Raw genomic sequence first — 21,096 nt, forward strand, 5'->3', positions numbered from 1 at the left:
TAACATCAGTCAGAAGTAATTATTACCGCTAGTTTATTTAGAAGTATAGTTTACTGTCCCGAGTTAGGATCATCAAATGAATTAAGTTCTTAATAGTGATAAAAATACTTATAGCTGAAAATTTGTGTTTACACGCTTGGCATATATCAGACTAGGCTTTTTTCACTGCTGAAAAACGCAAAATTTTGTGACATTTGTAGAGTTCAAATATATTATTGTGTGTGTATTTATTATTGTGATATATATTCTTCTCATAAACACGGAATCAAGAATAAGTCTATACTTACCAATTTTCACCGTGCTCCCATTCCACTAAATGTGATAACATTGGCGTGCCACGTGATACTGGAAATACCACGTGGGGGTAGAGATTAGCAAGACGGGGATTTATACCAGACTCAAATAATCTGAAATAAAATGCAAATTAAATATATGTAATAGAATTTATGAAATATTTCTTACCATTCGAAAAGTTGATACTTACTTTCCAAGCGCCGACAGAAGTATTTGCGTGTTATCGCCATGACTCTTTTGAAGGAGAGATATATTGACGATATCCTTCTTCATAGACTGCTGAAGAAAGGTTTGGAGTGAACCATGCGAAGCCAGATCAATGATGACAGCATTTTTGTTAATGAGCCGGGAGGTTTCTTCAAACAAAACTGGACTCTGTTGGCGGAACGTATGAACATAATAATAATAAGAAACCTGAATAATTCACACTGTGTAGTCTAGTCCCAAGCTAAGCAGAGCTTGTGTTTTGGGTACTAGATAACTGATACTTAGATATATTTTTTGTAAATATACATATAAATATACATAGAAAATACCGATTTAAATACAAACCATCGTACGCATGGATACAAATGTTAGCTGTATCTAACCCGCGACCATCCAAAAAAAGATTGTATGATTGTATGCCTCTGCACCACTGAGGCCGTCAGTATATAATAATAAGATTTAGACTATTGTTAAATATGTCCATAATGTAATAAAAACATACCAAAAGATTATTAGTATGGTACTCCGCAGATGACAACTCAGCTTTGGAACTCGTCCAAAGAGATTGGGGAACTGATGTGGAAACCCAACGCTTTGAACGTACTGTTGGCGATGGTATAACTTTCTTCAAGTACTTAAGAAGTCTGTGACCTATGTATTAAAAAAATAATATAATTTAACATTTCCGTAAATATTTTACGAAGAATTGCTGATGGAATCAACAGATAGAGTTGAGTGACATTGATCACAGACATCATAATATGTCTGCTGTTTATATTTTCAGATTACATTACATATTTGCATGTAAGTTACGAAGAAGTTAGAATTTTTCTGAAGACTTTAATTTAATTTTAAGATTTATTTATTTGATCAGAACTTGTTCATACTCAAGTTTTCAGCAGAATCTACTCTAATCTACTAGTTTACCCACCCCACCCTTGGCTACCCCATTTATGGTAACAGTCGTGACAGTTACCTTGTTTCAGACATGTTATCTTGTTTCAGACGCATTTTCAACCGTAAACTTTGTGGTGAATGCTACACTTTATATTTCGCTCTTCAGATTTTGAATCCTATAAAAACGGTAACAGGGAGCAGGCCTATAGCCATTACTTAGATTGTTTTTCGTTTTATATCAGTGTTTAGTACTACGGAGATTAGGATACTCGAACGGAGATAGAGTTGAATTATAAATTGCGACCCAATTTTTTTTATAGTTCGGATTTTAACTCACAAATACAGGCGTAATTATGGATAGTAAACCTCTAGACTACGACGCTCTTTCTCGACTTTAGTATAATCTGTATGGTATGTTCATCTACCTCATTGAGATAAGAAAGGATACAACTTGCTACTACTTTTTAGCCGTGGAGATTTTAGGAGATGACTAAAAGTTTGAAACTAGGAGCGTATTCATCCTTTTTTAAAGGTATTTGAGCAAACTACCTGAAACAACTTACCAGTTTCGGTAGTGTACCGCGAATGATATGCGATTTTGGAGCACGGTATTTCCTTGACGAATATATCCTGAGCAGATAATTTAGCGATGAAACTCTTCATAACATCAGCTGGACCAGAAATTGTTATAGAGTTGGGTCCATTATATGAAGCCACGTCAATCTCAAGAGGACATATAGATTTTATCTGTTACCAAAATAAAACATTATATCAGAAAGTATTCAGTGAGAGATCCCATCCAGAATATTTAATTAAATATTTGGAATACAATGATTTTGGTCGTCAATTAGAAATCTACTAGAGCATCATTTGCTATTGATCTTAATTATTAGGAAACCGGGAACAATCAAACAGTCTACCTGTTACTATATATAAATACTAATCCCAATGTATTGATCAATGTGATACCTAACCTCTAGTGATACCTAACTGGTATAACACTGTTGGACCTTATAATATAATTGTTGGTTTTAACGACATTATTAATAATACCTGATCATAGCTGGCACCAATAATAGCCATAGATCCCTTAATTAACTTGGTCTCAGTAAATGCCAATCCTTGACTGTACGCCGCCATTATAGTTTGTTCAGCCGTAAAGCAGCCATCTGCGTAAGCGCAGACCAATTCACCGACACCATGTCCTAGAAATGATATTAATGACAATTTTCATTTTGAAAATCTTTAAGTTTTGAGCGCGGACTATACATAAAATAGTAATATGATTAGATAGACATGAGAAGCAATAGTGCCCTGCCAGCATGTGGATGGCGTTCACAAGCGGCTAAAATGTCCTACATGAATAAATTATTTTTGATTTGATTTGATTTAATGTACTGTTTACCTGTCAGTAAGTACAGGCATCATTCCATTATTAATAATATATAAAAAATTGGCAAAGTTATGCGGACGACACCATTAATTTAGGTGTCATTTGTTTGCTTTTCTATGAGTATTTAATTTTTTATATTAATTGTCAAAGACAAATACATTGTTGTTGAGAAATTGTCGAATAACTTTCATTCATTTTGTCATTAGCGAAATATTTGTAAATAACAAATTACTTACCGATAATGTAATCAGGTTCGACGCCAATTGTTTTTAACACATCAGTAAGACCGATCTGTATCGCCACGATCCCAATGAACGAGTTCAAAATATTATCAATATTTGTATAGTCGACATCTGTGACTATTTTCGCTAAATTGATACCTTTTGACTTCAGTATTTTGTGGCAACTGCAAGGAAATAAATTTTGATAGTTAACATTACAGAATTTTACGTATGTCGTGTGTATAAATCTCTTTGTTAAATAAGTAACAGCTTAGTAGTAATACACTCCAAAATTCAACAAGATAGTACTATAGTAAAATAAATTATTGAACAGCTTCATCATTATTCTCGTTAGTGTTTGATATGACAATGCCTAGAGTATAATCACAGAGTCTCACAGTAAGCGCGATCCGATGTGCACGTAATAGGTAATAATTAATTATTTTATCGTAATTGCTCAGCGCGGGATAAGCCGTGCTAGTCGAAGCATAGCCATGTGTGATAAACTTGTGGTCAACGAACTCCTTGCGTTCCTGCAGCAGAAGCTAGACGTAATGGGCGAAGTAAGTGCAGTCCAGATCTGTGTGTACTTCAGCTTGGACGACATCGCGAGGGCAAAGGTGCTGCTCTTCGAGTCGCTAAATAAAAGTTATCAGATGGTGTCACGCAGATGTGACAGGACACAGAAAAGGGTACAGGACATTATAACCGATCCAGATAACGTGCCGACTTTTGTGGCGAAGGATTTGAACAAACTTCCTCCAGTCACATATGATCACGTCGATTTTAACAGTCTGTTCAAGGATACGCTAGTAAACCAACATCACAGCGGCGTGTGCCAAAGGTGGCATCGAGCGTTATTCCTACATGTGTTAAAACTGATGACCGTGGCGACGATGGCTTCGTCGTGATACAGAAGAAGAGGCACATAAAGAGGACCAACCGAAACCACTGTGGCACTGCACCCACTGCGCCCAACAACCTATTGTAAGCTGCTACATCGACTACATACAGAAAGTACTCAGACCAATACAAACAATCATGATTACAAATTTTAGCACCGTATGAGAACGGTATCGAATCCGCGATTAATGAAACTAAGGCGGTGAGCTAAACTGATAGATCACCAAGGCAATCATGATATAATGTTATATGATTATCATCGGAATGTTATATCATGATGATGATGAGAAACCCATATCTATGGACATGATTATGTATTATCTTATTTATCGTAATTCTAACAGAAAACCAAATAAATCCGACAATAGGTTAAAAAAATACTTACTTCTCTATAGCAGCAGCGAATGCAGGCATCTTCATAAGTGTAGTGGCCACACCAGTCCACTGTGTACCTATTCCCGAGTACATAAACCAGATAGGTCGGTGAATTCCAGAAAAATATCGAATGTCTCGGGCAAGTGGTACGCTTCTAGTCGGTGTTGAACCTAAAAAATATTATGTCTATAATATATTTTATTTTCTCAGTTTCCAATATATTTAAGCATTGCATTCCTTTAATTTACAGCGAGTAGTTAATATCACAGCAGATTATAGCCCTTTTTGCGCATAATAAATAAGAAAATGAGAAAGGAGGACGATATAATTGTTATATAATTATAAAATTCTGCATGAAAAAAATATCGAATACACGTAATTATTGAGTATGTTAATATAGTTTGTAAGGAAGACTGAAAAATCGTGTATCATTGTTACAGCCTTCATTACTAAACTATATCGTATGATATCTACTTGAAAACTGAGTTAGAGTATTATTATAAGGGAATTTACATGGGAAGATTTTCAAGTAAGGAACGTAGAAAACATAGTTTAGGGTGTCTACTAAAAGTGATAACCACGAATAAATTACAGGAATTCGATAATAATAGATATTGTAGTCTCAAATAGATAAAGCGATAACCACAAATAAGTTATAGAAGATTTGAATGATATTATTGTCTCTGTATACTTCTTAATTCAAAACTTATTTACCTAATAATGTGAATCCTCTAAAATTATGGCCATTAATATTTTTATCGAAGATATCATGCAAAAGCCTGATTTGTTCCACATCTACAGTTCTAGACTCCAAGTCATCAAGTATTCTAGCCACTGCAGACTCTGTTCGTCCAGATACGCACACCAGACGGGGCAAGTCGTCATCTGGCAGACCATTATTTACCTGAATGATAAAAACAGTTTAAATATTTAAAATTTTATTTTGAGTTCGTTATTAGAAATCTAGAAGTTGCAATTACTCTTTGTAAATCTGCTATATTTCATTATTACTACAAGATTTAACTTTTGTTCGATCCTATTAATTATTTGAGCTGACTGCTGTTGTTGATTCAGATAAATATATTAGGTACAAAATTTTGGCATATAAACTTTACTATAAAACACTCGGTATTGATTCCACGAATAAAGCTGATTAAATGTGACATCATTTGTAATATAAGAAGAATAGTTTCTTAAACAACATCTGACATTTTTGTGTCAGGGAGGAATTCATGGAAGAAATGATATGCAATGCCTGTCGTAATAATGATGTCGTAATATTGTAATAAACGATATTCTTCATGATTGGCCATTTTTGAAGATTTGGATATGTTCTTTAGAGCATACATGTGATACTTTTCCTAATCATTAAATTTGAGGTGTTTTATCTAACTTATCATAAATATAACAAACATGAGTAACTGCATTGTATCAAGAAGTAAAAGCTAATATAATCAATCTAAATATTCATACTACAAATCTTATTCATGTAAAAATATTTAATAACTTTGGATGATTAACACGTTTCATTAAGACACATTTTCCCTGAATCTAATTAATAAAACATATCTAAAAGCCTAAGCCTAAGTTACCTTTTCACGAGCACTGTTCTTCAAAAGAATGTGAGCGTTGGCTCCACCAAAACCGAAACTGCTAATGCCAGACAAGCCTCTGTTCCAGGGTTGCTTCTCTGTGACAACTTTAAGACGGCCCTCAGATAAAGCAGCGACACCCGCTCGGGGAGTGTCATAATGTAAATTTGGGGGTATCAATCCAGTATTATATGCTATACACATCTAGAAAAAAATCAATTAAATTTGTTCCTATTGATTTGCAGTATTCATCAACAAATATCTATCTATCCACTACAGGTGTTGTTTAATCTCTATCATTACATTGGGACTCCTAAATCTCAAAATTGTTAGTGGTTTCGTTTTTATTAGCAAGTTTATAAGTTACTACTAGAATTTTGATAATATTTTTGGAAGAGACAGGAAAAATAATAGAGTGGATATCACTGTTTTAAGAATATCTGAAAGAACAAACGGAACAAACTTCAAAGGCATTTATTAAAAACTAACCGTATACCATATATGTATTTACATACAGCAATAGAAACATAGAACCACACAATTTTAAGGGAAGGTTATCACAGTACACTAGAAAAAGTCGGTTGACGACAATCTGCATAAAACACTCAAATAAACGGTTAAAATATGTACAGATATATTAATAATACTGACCTTAGAAACCGAGCACAAACCAGAAGCAGCTTCACTGTGACCTAAGTTGGACTTGACAGAACCTATTAACAGTGGCTCCGATCGACCGGCGGTAAACACTTCGTCAATCGCTAATAACTCTTCGGGATCACCAATCCGAGTACCTGTAGAAAGTACTTTGTTAGACTGGAGGTAAATAAGCGTGTTCGCCTTAATTACAATATTGTTACCAATCAGTTTGTTTGTTTGGCAAGTGATTATGATCCTATTTTTATGTCAACAGCTCTACACTGAAATTACTTGTTCACTTTAGCCTACAAATTTGTTCTCCCTAAATTTCTCCGAATCGTGACAAAATGTCACATTTTTGCAGGAAACCCCTCAATCTCTCCTCACTGGTTACGGTAGTTATATTAAATTTAAAATAGATAACGCACGGATTTTACAACATATATTTATACTGAAAAATATACCAACAGTCACAACGAAAATATCAAGACTTGTTTCATCTATTTAATATTTTTTATATTTACATGTCCTGGTATTATTTATTTTATTCTTATTACAAAAACCGACACAAAATTCCATCTCGCCCTGGGGTAAATTAGTATTTATTGCCTATTAATTTTAAATGCGTTATCTAATTTTGGTAATTATTTTATGAATAAAATAATAGATGGCGCTGTGTAAATACTTCAATTATTATTGCAGTGTTAGTATCATAAATATAAGGTATCTATACACATACGTAGATGACTAATTTTATGATGATAATTTGCAGAAGCTTAGTTTGGGGCAAAAAAATATTACCTTATATTTAGATTGTTGTTACAAAATTCAAATTATAAACAGCAATATCTTTTTTATTATTATGTGACATTTTAAGTGTGTAATGACTGACTGTTATATTGCAAGGACAATTAATTGTTACTCGCTTCATTAAAAGCCTGTACCATCAAGTAACTTGCTTCATTCACAACAGTCTGTACCTATAAATATATTCGGTTACACGTATATTACATTACAAGATCAAAGAAACAAACCTGTGCCATGAGCTTCAAGAAATTCCAAACTGGATGGTGGAATGGCGCATTCCTCATAAAATTCACTGAGCAGCAGCTTTTGTATGTTTCCAGATGGATAAGTTATACCCTGTTCTTTGTAGCCGTCGCAGTTAGTTTTAGCGTGTAGTACTTGAGCGTAAACTCTAAATAAGGGTATATATTATTTATTGCATACATAATACATAATAATGTAATTCAGAGACAATGTGAACAAAGGTGGACTTATAGCTCGAAGAGATCTCTTCAAGTCAAACCAAAACAGTGGCATAGGCAGTATTGTATACATATATGTAGAAAGGTATCATTGCTTCAAAAATGTCATGATTGTTAAATCTATATCGATACATATGAATAACATTGGAGTGTCTCTTTGTAATATTGAAATAACCGTTTTTTACTACATGCATATGAATATATATACGGTATATATACCAGAATAACATTTTTTATAATTATTGTCTGTCTGTCGGTCTGTTTGCTCCGGCTAATCTCTGGACCGATTTAGATAAGACTTTTTTTGGCAGGTAGCTGATGTAATAAGGAGTAACTTAGGCTACTCTTATTTTAGAACAATATAGTTAAATTCCACGCGGACGTAGTCGCGGGAACAGCTAGTAATAAATAAATGACTAAATAAACTTTGTATAAAATCTTCTTGGTACCTCAGGCTCGCCCACTTCACCCCGCCACTTATCAATTTTGTTCTCAGCTGTTTCGATTGGAGAATGAGATGTGGCAGTGAAATTAAGCGTATATTAAGATATAAAAAGATTAAATTAAAACTTTATTATTTTAGTTTGTTAACTAACGTTATTATGTATATTGTTTATGTTCATGGTTATTGTGGTCGCGCTGAGTAGTCACTTGTAAACCTGTTTACGAGCTGCGAATGGATTGATGCCAATGCAATTCATTCATATTTTGTACAAGTTGAAATGTAAATCTACCCACGCGATTGCAATATTTTAATTTTTACCTATTTGTCGCTGGAAGAAACTAGTATCTATGATACAGGCTCGGCCTAGTATAGATGCCACTGGTAAATTATATGTATGATGTGTATTTAACAAAAATGTAATAGTTTATAAGGACAATAACTGTAACTACTTAAATTGGTGTCAATAAAAAATATATTATTATTATTATTATAATCTATAAAAAAAAAATTATAGATTACATCTATATGTAAAGTATAAAATTTTCGTGCTTAGTGTTTGTAACAAAACTCCTCCGAAACAAATTGACCGATTCCTATGAATTTATATTTTCAAACCTACTGAATATACCTTCAGTGGATTTGGAAATAGGAGATAAAATATTTTTGATAACCCTAAGTTCACTGTACAAAATGTTTAAATTTAAAATTACAAATTGTTTAGGACTTGCTATTGAAAATAGATAAACAAAAATTAACCCTTTAATAGCAATATTAATATTTTAACGATTTTCTACTCTAGGCGACTTATTCATTTATTTGGTAAAACAACGTTTTCCGGGTCAGCAAGTATGTATATATACACATATATTGTATGTATTTAAGTATTTCTAACAGTTGTTAAGTTTCAAAGTCCTTTAGTGAAGGTACCTTCACTAAAGGACTGGGACAGGGAAGGAAAGGACTGTATAAATTGTAAATTCTCGTGTCCCAGTTTTCGTTCCCATACTCCTCCGAAAGGGCTTGACCGATTCTCATGTAATTTTTTGAGCGTATTGAGTAGGTCTGAGAATCGGCCAACATCTATTTTTCATGCCCCTAAATGTTAGGGTTAGTCCAACCGTAAATTATTATTATTTTATTTTCTAGACAAAATTTTTAGTTTCTATTTTTTTATGATACAACATACAAAAATACATACAATCCTAAATTTTCACCCTTCTATCATCAACCCCTATTTTTTTATAGCGTTATTAATTTACATGGCAAAACAACGTTTGCCGGGACAGCTAGTATTTAATATAAATTCAACATTCAGTATAAATTGTACTTGGTAATTATTACTCTTATATTTACCTTTTCGAGTCTTTTGCTTTCTGTAAAAAGCAAACACTGATAGCCTCAGAGCGAGCATAGCCATTGGCTTTATTATCGAAACTCTTGCAAGTACCATCCTGACATAGCACGCCCAATCTACAAAAATAATACATTTATTTAGATCGTTATAGAAAACGAATGAGTATCAAAAGAATGGTGCACCCATCACCGATAACGATTCTGAGGTAACGTTTATACGCGGGGTACTAGTAGATGATAGGATGAGCATGAAGTCAGATCAGTTGCTAGTCATGACGAATTCACCAGAAATTTATGACGATGGTTTCCAGGGAGATAGTTTCTGTACGCACGATACATAAATATATACTAGACTATGATAATAATATTTTAAAGAAGGTGTTGCATATGAATATGGATGATTATAAGGACAGAGGAAGGTCGAAAAAGAATTGGATATGTGAAAGATGATGTGGTAAGATAGGAAGTAAATACCGAGATGGCTACAAATAGAGATGAATGGAAGAGAAACACATATTACGTAAACATATGCACATAACCCCAGATGAATGGGATAAGGAATAAGTAGATGACTATACAAAGCCGCCAGGCGAGCCCCCTCGGATCGATCCCCCGTCCGATCCAAAGGGGGGTCGATATTACGACGGCCTGAGCCGAGGTTCGAACCCCTAGTGGTACCCTCAAACTAAAGTCGTATACATCAGGCGGGAGTTGGCCTTCAGCCGCTCCATAAGTCCTTCCGCGGGTTTGGAGTGCCATCTGCACTCGCTCCCTATCGTCCGGTGAAGCTGTAAAGGCCAGCTGCGGCCAACGGCATTAGAGTAGTCCGAAAAAAAAAACCAGGCGAGTTACGCTGTAGCGCTCGCCACCACTCGCCACGCCAACTCTCGCAGTTTTAAAGCGTCTTTTAATCTTATAAATTTAAGTATCTGTGGTCTATTACAGATAAAACAAATTACAGACAAAACACTATCTGTGGTCTATTACAGATAAAACAAGCTCTGCTTAGCTTGGGACTGTATAATGCTGTCTGAATTGTGAAGGATTGTTAAGATGAGTTTTTTGCATACCTGTAAAACTGTAAAGATATGTAAGGATGTAGACATAAATTAGAGCCACCAACTATAGCAGCTTCACAGTGACCATCTCGTATAGCTCTGAAAGCGTGTTCCAAAGCATACAGAGAACTGGAACACGCTGTATCCACGGTATATGACGGACCGGTAACTCCTAGCCAATAGGAGATACGGTTAGACAACATGGCACGGCAGCATCTGGCAAAATAATTAAAAAAAAATAGTAAACAAATGTCAAACTTATAATTATTGTCTCTCTTTTTACATCAGTCGAAGTGTCACATAGAATGCGTTCTGCTGGAACTAGGCCTACCAATAAGGCAAAGCAAGAGGATATACAGATTTATCTACTTCACGGCCATCTATACTTTACCCATGACCAAGAGATTTGTTTTGAAATACAGAGCTCAAAACATTATAATTTTTTTATACTTTTGTATTTTTCTATACGTTACTCACATGTTTTTTGTATCTATATTGTATATTGTTAACTGACCATTACAATTGTGTATCTACTATTATTGTCGCGTTTAACACAAATAAAAGTTATATCTAACTAAATAGCACAGGAAACAAATAAATTAGTGACAATTCATCACATCTTATCTGTCTTATATCTTACTAATATTACAAACACAGAAGTTTGTGCGTATGGAAGGAACGATGGATGGATGGATATTTGTTAGTCTTTCACACAAAAACTACTGGATGGATTTTGATGAAACTATAGTACTACAGCTCATACATCAGAACTTTAACACATTACAATTACTACACATTACTTTTACATTTAGGCTATAAAATTCATGCAAGTAAAACCGCAGATACAGATAATTAATAAATATTATTATTTTAAACTGACGCAATTTGAGTAAGCATAAACCACAAACTTACCCAACAATAGCGTAATTGTTGAAGTGCATTTTGTCATAGAACCAAGTCTTTTCAGATTCAGAGAAACAGCTGCCAACGAACACTCCTGTGCGTGTATTGCGAAGGTCTTCAGGGTTCAGACCTGATAAAATTATTTAATTATGAATATTTGTACGCTGGGAACAGCAGAATATGATGAATCCTATTTTTATGCAATTACTACGAACTCTTATCTACCACATTCTAATAAGTCTTCGGGGTTCAGACCTAATAAAATTGATGAATTATGAATATTTGTACGCTGGAAACAGTAGAATATGATGAATCCTATTTTTATGCAATTACTACGAACTCTTATCTACCATATTCTAATAAGTCTTCGGGGTTCAGACCTAATAAAATTGATGAATTATGAATATTTGTACGCTGGAAACAGCAGAATATGATGAATCCTATTTTTATGCAATTACTACGAACTCTTATCTACCACATTCTAATAAGTCTTCGGGGTTCAGACCTAATAAAATTGATGAATTATGAATATTTGTACGCTGGGAACAGCAGAATATAATGAATCCTATTTTAATACAATTACTATCGTAGTAATTGTATTAAAATAGGTTTTGTATAAAAAGAGTTGGTACTCTTTACCTACCCAATTGTAATAAGTCTTTAGGGTTCAGAGCTGATAAAATTGATAAATATGAATAATAATTAGTGCGCTGGAAGTGATGAAACCTATTTTTATATATTACTCCCGACCTGTTGTACCTACCAAAACAATAATTATTTATTTATTTGTTAGAATATAAAAATAAATAAATTATTATTAGATATTAAGTACATAATAACGTTTTGAGAGCATATGTAGTAACCTAGGGGTAGACTACAACGATTTATATGCAAGAGGTCGCGAGTTTAAGTATAGCCTGCACAAAAACCTTTATTAATTCATATTCCACTCTCCGATGAAGGAAACACCTATATAACAACTGGCTGTCCCGGCAAACGTTGTTTTGCCATATAAATTAATAATGCTATAAAAAAATAGGAGTTGGTGATAGAAGGGTGAATATAGGGTTGTATGTATTTTTAATGACACAATAGAAAAGTATAAATAAAAAGTTTTGGCCAAAAAATAATCTTAGGGGTGGACTCTTATCACTTAGGGGTATGAAAAATAGATAGTAGCCGATTCTCAGACATACTCAGTAGAGTATGCATATAAAATTTCATAAAAATCGGCCAAGACGTTTCAGAGGAGTAAGGTAACTAACATTGTGACACGAGAATTTTATATATAAGATAATATCCCAAGACAATTTACACAGCGCTATCTAGTACCAAGCAGCGCTTGTACTAGACAACAAATATAAATACATACATACATTTTTTGTAAATACTTACATAATCACCATCATAGTGGTCTGGTAGTTTAGTATACAGAAGTCTGTCACAGATTCGATGCCACCATAGTATAAAAAAAGCACTCAGACCGATACAAATAATCATATTTATGAATACAAATGTTTTGTGACGTGCGATCAATCAAATCCGCGGTAGGAAGCTAGTCAGGCTAAACTGCTACACTACCGAGGCCGTCGAATATCAAAACTAAAAAATTATCCGACGGGAGTATGTAACATATCACGGGATATATGTAATGTATCAATATTTCGATTTAAAGCTAAAATTTTGTAATTTATTTACTTACCAGCATCAAATATAGCTTCATAAGCCTTCTCGAGTATGACTCTGCACATTGGGTCCATCGTGTGAGCCTGCTTGTAGGTAATGTTGAAGAAAGAGGCGTCAAATTTTTCCACATTATTGATTTTGCCGATACGATGTGGAATTTCAGGATGCTCATGAACCCATCGTCGATTATCAGACGTCACTAAGTCCACCTGGTAAATTAATTATATTTTTAGCGTATAATCCGAAATAATTTCAGGTCAATTCACACAGTGCCATCTAGACCCAAGTTAAGCTAGCTAAAGCTTGTGTTATGGGTACTAGAAAATTGATACAAATACATAGATATTTTTTATTCGTAAATACATACATATTATACATAAAAAACACCCAGATCGACAAAAATAATCAAAATCAGGAATACCAATGTTTGTGCCGTGCGAGGAATCGAACCCACGACCATCAGAAGTTACCAAACGTAACGTCAAAATAGATGCTAACAAGATGTTAGCGCAAAATGTTAGGAATTTCATGAACGGAGCTCACTAATGTCTATATTGGAACAAGCCGTCTCTCTGCTGTGTACATCCAGGGTCTGCTAACTTTGTTCGGTCGCGTGGCCCGCCGGGAACTAAATAATTTGGGTACTTTAGAACAACCCGTCGAACAAATCTATACTTTGTGCTTCCAGCTTCTGCTAACTTTATTCGGTCACGAGGCGAATCGGAATCAAATAATTTGGTGAAATGTATAATGGTAGGCCACGTGGACTAGAGAAGGGGCAGAGGCAGGACCTGCACAATGGACTGATTCCATTCGAGATGCCGTAAAGTGAAATATACAGTTATGGTTATCCAAGTATCAAGTAGAGGCATCTCTGCCTGGAGAGTATTGTTTGGAAGAAGCATTCCTGGTGTCAATGAGCCTTGAGCAATCCACTAAAGATACCTGGAGAATATTGTATGGAGAAGCATTCCTGGTGTCATTGAGCCTTGAGCAATCCACTAAAGATACCTGGAGAATATTGTATGGAGAAGCATTCCTGGTGTCAATGAGCCTTGAGCAATCCACTAAAGATACCTGGAGAATATTGTATGGAGAAGCATTCCTGGTGTCAATGAGCCTTGAGCAATCCACTAAAGATACATGGAGAATATTGTATGGAGAAGCATTCCTGGTGTCGAATGTGAGTCGATTCATGACTAATGATCATTAGATCATGAGTCTTGAAGAATCGACTAAGAAGAAGAATTGTAGTATATAGTAGAACTGTTAGTGCATCCACCTGCGGTAGCAAAATGCGTGAAGTACCAGTGAAAGATAACGGACTGTGGATGAACTTAAGTAATGTTTGTCGGTCAAACTGCGTATTATTTAATAATATATACTCGATATTGATTCAATTACCTTATTGAAGAGATTCTCCTGAAGATGAACCACCGAGTCGGAGTTTGGGAAGCTGCCAGAAATACCAGTTATGTAAATCTCCTCACCCGGAGACGGGTGTGATGCCTTGTACCCTGATATTATCCTGCTCTCTAAATTTGTAGATGCCATCTAAAAGATTAGGGGCAGGTACTATCAGTAATAGAATTCTCATAGAAATTAGAATAGAAATTAGAGCACTAGGTCTAATTTCTAGCAATAAACTAGCCCAAGGAGCCATGTCAACAGTTGACCTCCGACCACCCTGTCTGGAAAAACTGTCGTGAAGGCACATTATTGTTACCATCAAAATATAGAAGATAATTGCACAGTTCCTTATGATCGATTAACACTTAAACTGCAGTGACTGAATAAAATACACCATCGAAATATCAACTTAAGCATTTTACACTTAACGTCAAATATATAATAGGATTTTCTTTAAATTTACTCAATGCATTTTATTATTAAGCATTTGAATCAACTTACTATATGAAGTAATAAAATTTACTTACATTAAATTTTCGAATACCAAATTATTGATTATTTTTGCATGAACCGAACAATTAACCTGGCCTGTTTACACGCAAATGTATAATACGTGCTTATTCAAGTAGACTTGTATTTATAACGCTAATTTTATGATAAATACTCGAAAACAATGTACTAATTTAGTGGTTGTTCTTTTTTGTGATGTTCATTTTACCACTTTTTTTAATGGTTTACAACTTTGTCTTGAATTTCGCGAGAGGAAATTTGGTACCAAAGAAACATACACCAAAAGAAAAAAATATATTTCTGACTGACTTTCCGGTGAAGGAAACACCGATAACAAAATAAAAAAAATAATCTGAGAGATGGAGTCGACCCTATCGCAATCTCTCAGATTTTTTTTTAACCCCTGCTACATTGGATTCAAATATGGTCAGAAAAATGTGGACATGTCAATGTTGCTTTCACCGGAGTGTCGAAAATTGTCAACGCCTTCGACTACACCTTCTGGTGTTATAGTCGTAACGATATGATTGTTGCATCTCATTTTATCACATTACGAATATATCGTAAACCTATTACAATACTGGCTTAACTCAAAAATTACAAATTTTGGAAAGTCCATTTTGTAACTGTGGTATTAAAATCTAATTTCAAAAATTTTAAATTACTGAATTACACCAGTATTGTAGATAGATATGCGATATGACGATTTACAAGTTAGCACGCGAATTACACATCAAAATTATATCGAGTATAATTTCGTTTACGTAACTGTAATGACATTCTGACCATCCACCTGATGGTAAGTGGTAGCCGTCGCCATACATGAACAGCACCACAGTTATTACATCGTCATGTGACACCCATAGTACTTCTTATTTGTTTCTACAGATTAAACACGCCTCGAGTTAACTTGAGTTGAAATTTAGGTAACTTGGAATTGAATTCGAGTTACACAACTCGACTTAGCAGAAAAAGAGGGAGTGTATTGATTTGTTACAAATTACTTTTTTAGATAGTAGAACTTAATTGTCCAACATTCAACTCTCTGTTAGGACAATTATCATTGCTAAAATTCATTTCGTGATAACATAACTAAACCTCAATTGTAAATTTTTCCATATTGTGACATTTGTGAACGGTGAATATAGTTTGATATGATCGGAAAACTTCGTGTCAACATCGTTACCATTCGGTTATTAAAATGGCGTCCAATTGAAACGAGAACCGAATTTACGACAGCCAGGTTTGAAACCACTAGCGGTGCCCTCAGACTAAAGTCGTACCCGTCAGGCAGGAGTTGGCCTTCAGGCGCCCCATAAGTCCTTCCGCGGGTTCGGAGTGCCATCTATACTAGCCTATCGTAGAAGCTGTGAAGGCCAGATGCATTAGAATAGTTAAAAAAAAGAACTATTTATTTACACTCTCGCTCTTTTGCTTGATTCGTTCATTTGCCAGCTCAAACATGAGTTAGGGAGAATTCAACTCGAGTTAACTGGAACTTCACCACTCGCTTAGCAAATTAACTCGAGCTCACACATCCCTATTTGTTACCGTTTCTGAGGACTAAGAGCGGATGGCTCTTTGAAGTTTGGAATACTTATGTTAGAGCACGCTAGATGGCACAAACTTCATAATGTATTTGGGGACATTTTATGCATCTCATGTAAATGCACATAGTGTATTTTTATCCCAACATAATAAAAAAGGGTGAAAGTTCTTGAACATAAAATCGCTAATAAAAATATTTTTTTAGTATTAATAATAAAAAATGTTTTAATATAATCGCACCCTGTTGATAAATTATTTACATAAAAATATATACGTATTAGTCCCATACTGTTTTGGTTGCCGATATTAAATTACTTTACATACATAAGAATATTTACAGGTACATTGACACGAAAATATTCACGAATGTCGGAATGTCGATAAACGTGGAGAAAATAATCAAATAATCAACCTGAAGGTCTGCCAGACATAGAGAATACGTAACATTGATTGCAGAGTAACACGCAAGTTTCTGTATCATTCTTCTTGTGACGAGTCTACGTTACCATTGAAAGGTAGAATAAAAAAATATGGTACTATTCAGAAAGTTAATAATTAACTTTTTTTTTTGTGGATGATAATGGGATGGTGTTCCTATTATGCGCTAACGGTTTACGCTAATACTAAAGATGAGCATGAGGTCAGGTCAGTTAGCCCATCGTGACAAATTGGTAATCGACCGGGGGGGGGGGGATATGAGACATTGCTAATAATGGGAACATTTAACAATTTTAATGGGACCATTAATACCAATTTTAGTCGACCTCCACGCGGTCACTTCTGGAAACCATCGTGATAAATTCCTAGTGAATAGGTCACGATGGGCTAATAGACCTGACCTCACATTTATTTATCCTCCACTGGTGCCCCGTCAGCGTAAATCGTTAGTGCAGGCGGGTGCACCATTCCATTATCATCTACAACCAAAAAAATATAATCAAAGATTTTCCCCCCAATAAGGAAAAATATTTTATTCAGTGCACTGAATACCAATTTTAGTCGACCTTATATTATTTACTTCTGGATTATACCATCGTGATAAATTTAGTGAATAGGTGATGGACTTATATTTATTTTTCTTTATATAAAAAATACAATATAAACAACAAACGAAAAAAAAAGAGCAAATAAAATGTACATATAATTAAACTTAATTTACCATAATTATTTATATTTATCATCTACTGTTTTTTAATATTGAATTAACCGTTTTTTACTACATGCATATGAAAAAATATAATCATTTTTTAAAGATTTTATATACATGAATAGAATCACGGACGTCAATTCATCATGTAACACCAAACAGACTTTGTTTCCCTTTACCCAAGTATCTCTAAGTGTACTTTAGCTTTACACCCGCTTACCCTGCCACTCGCGCTGCCAGTCCTTGGACTCGCGCACGAAAAACCGACAATCGAGTGAGCGCCGGACAGCGCAGGTGACAGCGCCAATGGCATGGGAAATATCGTGTTTACACTCTGGTGCAGTTCACTTCCGTGCTCACTTCCCTGCCCTCTCGGGCTGAGTGTAAATAGGGCTTTAAAAGCAAATCAATATACTGAAAGATTGGACAATGATTAGTTCATTATTTACTCTCTGTTCTTATTTCCGAAGTATATATACGTAAGGATTCTGAACGAGTGGTAGAATATTTTTATTTCTAATATTATTTGTATAAAACAAATAAAAAGTGATATATATTATTTATTTATATTTATCTATACATTTAAATAAAATTGGAGTGTCTGTTTTTTAATATTGAATTAACCGTTTTTTACTACATGCATATGAGTATAAGTACAGTTACAGACAACAAAATAACATTTTTTACAATTTTTGTATGTCTGTCTGTTCGTTCCGACTAATCTCTGAAATAACTGGACCGATTTTGACGGGACTTTTTTTGGCAGGTAGCTGATGTAATAAGGTTACTCGTTATTACAACAGCTACTTTTATTTTAGAGAAATAAAGTTATATTCCACGCGGACGAAGTCGCGGGAACAGCTAGTATATTATATAAATATTAACGAGCGGAGTGCACAGTGACCTTAGAGATCAGTTTTGCACTTTATGTAACGACAATCCTCCAAAATGGCTTGACCGATCGAGACCAAAATTTCATCGAAGATCGACCTTCGGGCGTCCATCGTTTACTACTAACCTAGTAGTGTTTATTGTCAGTTATACGCTATCTCTATATATTTCTACCTAAAGGTTAGCTGTTAGAGAATACCATATGGAATTAAGCTCGCCTTTAGTACACGTGAAATTGTGCAATAAAGAATAAAAAAAATCGCTAATGTTTGTATGTATGCATGGATAATAATATCATGTAATTTATTTTCAAATATTCAATGGCATTGTTTGCTAATTGTATTGTAATTTACCATCCATGTTTGCAGACGATCAGCATACTTGTATCCATACCATAATTACCTTGCCTTAACTTTACCGTGACTTAGTCACGAATAAACAGCTGAACGGATCCTTACGAAGTTTGCGCGAAGACAGTATTACAAGTCGGATATAAGCTATCTCAAAAACAGTAGACAAAGTTGCAACTAGTTTTTCTGTTTCTGATGCAATAAAATAAATTGTTTAAAATATTGATAGCAATGTAGCAAATTGTATATAAATATGACAACCTCAGTTGTCAAGGGGTATAGCTTACTACTTTACGTCCGATGGTCGCGGTTTCGATTCCTCGCATGGTATAAACATTTGTATTTACGAGTATCATTATTTGTATCGGTCTGGTTGTTTTCTATTTATAATATGTATTTATACTCGTATAAAAACGAAAATTCTATGTATAATATCTGTTGTTGTTGTACCCTTAATACAAGCTCTTCCTACCTTGTGTCAAGATGGCGCTGTGTGAATTATCCTGAGATATTATGAAAAAATGGACCCTAATGCTACAAAGACTTTACTACCTTATTGTCTTGATATACAGATTACGACTGTACCACAGAATGGTATAGAATAGAAAATCATTTATTCAAATGAATTTAAATTGAAGCACTTTTGTCTAGTCATTACATTTTTTTTAATCTACCACTCATAGGCGATACTACTGATAGCGTTCTGTAGAGTCGAAACTATTTGGTAATCAATCAATTTAGTTGGATTGAGATATTGCATTTTTGCAAATACCGGCCCAACAAAACCAGCTAACCTCAGTTGCTAATCTGATAAATTGGCCTGACCCAACGGATCTAGTGAAAAACGTAGCTAGTGTAAACTCAAACTGAAATATCTGCATTCATGTACTCTTTATAGACTTCATTTTAACCTCATTAATAAATACTAATGTCATAAATTTGAAAGTGTCTACCTGTTCGTTATTATTTAACTGTTCGTTATGATTTGATTCGTTAAAAAATATACCTACTAATTTGATGCCCTAAAGACAATTCATAATATCTTCAGCGCCATCTGTGTTGGCGTAGTGTTAACACTTTCACTTGAATTACCTGTGGGTATAGTTCAATATGTGAACTAATGAAGAGCTACTTTCTGCGCTGTGATTGGTCCCGCCTCTTCCATCCCTGTTACAGCACGAAAATATCTCATTCCGTGTCACATGTGCCTACAGTTGTAATATTTCTGTCGACACTTGAGACCCTTCCTTTAATTTACGTTTCCATTAACATAGATTTAAGTTAAGTATAAAATCAGTCTACATCTCGACTCCGCGTCGACTGTATAAACTTAATAATGTCTAATAAATAGTACAATCATTTTACTGGTATACTCACTACCTACATACTACAATAAATAATATATTATGTAGCGCCACCTCATCACAACATATATAACGCTACAGTGATGAGGATAACCGCCGCGCTACATACGAAAATATCAATTCAAGTACAAGTCTTTTGTACTGTAATAGGGCACCCTTATTGCAGTTACACATTTCAGATTTGCTCTGTAATTTCCAATTTCTCATCTTTAGGTATTTTGTTTATAGCTATATTCTATAGAGCTGTCTATATTATACTAAATTTCAAACTGAAAATCATTTATTATAGTAAATGATACTTCATTTTTTAATAGGCTCTTAACTCAAATAATGTTATAGCAAGTTTTTTTAACAATACATACAGCGCCATCTCGTCCCATGCTAAGCGGAGCTTGTGCTATGTGTCGTAGACATCTGATATAAATACATTTTTTTATAAATATATACATAATATACATCGAAAACACCCAGACCGATACAAACAAACATACTTGTGTATACAAATGTTTGTACCAAATTGTTGCAAGGAACTAAACACGCGACCATCAGAAGTAAGGCGGTGTGTTAAACCCCTAGACCACCGAGGCCGTCAAAGTTTAGTAGCCTAGACTGCACAGATAACATAATATTACATACATACTT

At 34.4% G+C, this 21,096-nt stretch overlaps 1 protein-coding gene across 1 annotated transcript in view; it reads right to left on the reverse strand.

The window, feature by feature from the left end:
• The window catches only part of LOC131843573 (fatty acid synthase-like), a 34,021-nt gene extending 18,780 nt beyond the window's left edge, over positions 1–15,241 (reverse strand). Inside the window, exons 1-17 of the mRNA XM_059192245.1 lie at positions 15,172–15,241; positions 14,639–14,788; positions 13,251–13,443; positions 11,558–11,678; positions 10,658–10,861; positions 9,588–9,704; positions 7,556–7,719; positions 6,534–6,676; positions 5,883–6,086; positions 5,005–5,194; positions 4,301–4,460; positions 3,028–3,197; positions 2,452–2,603; positions 1,962–2,145; positions 1,004–1,152; positions 485–669; positions 288–407 (exon numbers count right to left, since the gene is read on the reverse strand). Coding sequence (XP_059048228.1) covers positions 288–407; positions 485–669; positions 1,004–1,152; positions 1,962–2,145; positions 2,452–2,603; positions 3,028–3,197; positions 4,301–4,460; positions 5,005–5,194; positions 5,883–6,086; positions 6,534–6,676; positions 7,556–7,719; positions 9,588–9,704; positions 10,658–10,861; positions 11,558–11,678; positions 13,251–13,443; positions 14,639–14,788 — 2,606 coding nt within the window. The 5' untranslated portion in view covers positions 15,172–15,241. The remainder of the gene's footprint in view (positions 1–287; positions 408–484; positions 670–1,003; positions 1,153–1,961; positions 2,146–2,451; positions 2,604–3,027; positions 3,198–4,300; positions 4,461–5,004; positions 5,195–5,882; positions 6,087–6,533; positions 6,677–7,555; positions 7,720–9,587; positions 9,705–10,657; positions 10,862–11,557; positions 11,679–13,250; positions 13,444–14,638; positions 14,789–15,171) is intronic.
• Positions 15,242–21,096: the final 5,855 nt, after the last annotated feature.

The sequence above is a fragment of the Achroia grisella genome, unplaced genomic scaffold (assembly GCF_030625045.1).
Source record: "Achroia grisella isolate CSIRO2021 unplaced genomic scaffold, CSIRO_AGI_Agris_v1 utg319, whole genome shotgun sequence".
NCBI lineage: Eukaryota > Metazoa > Arthropoda > Insecta > Lepidoptera > Pyralidae > Achroia > Achroia grisella.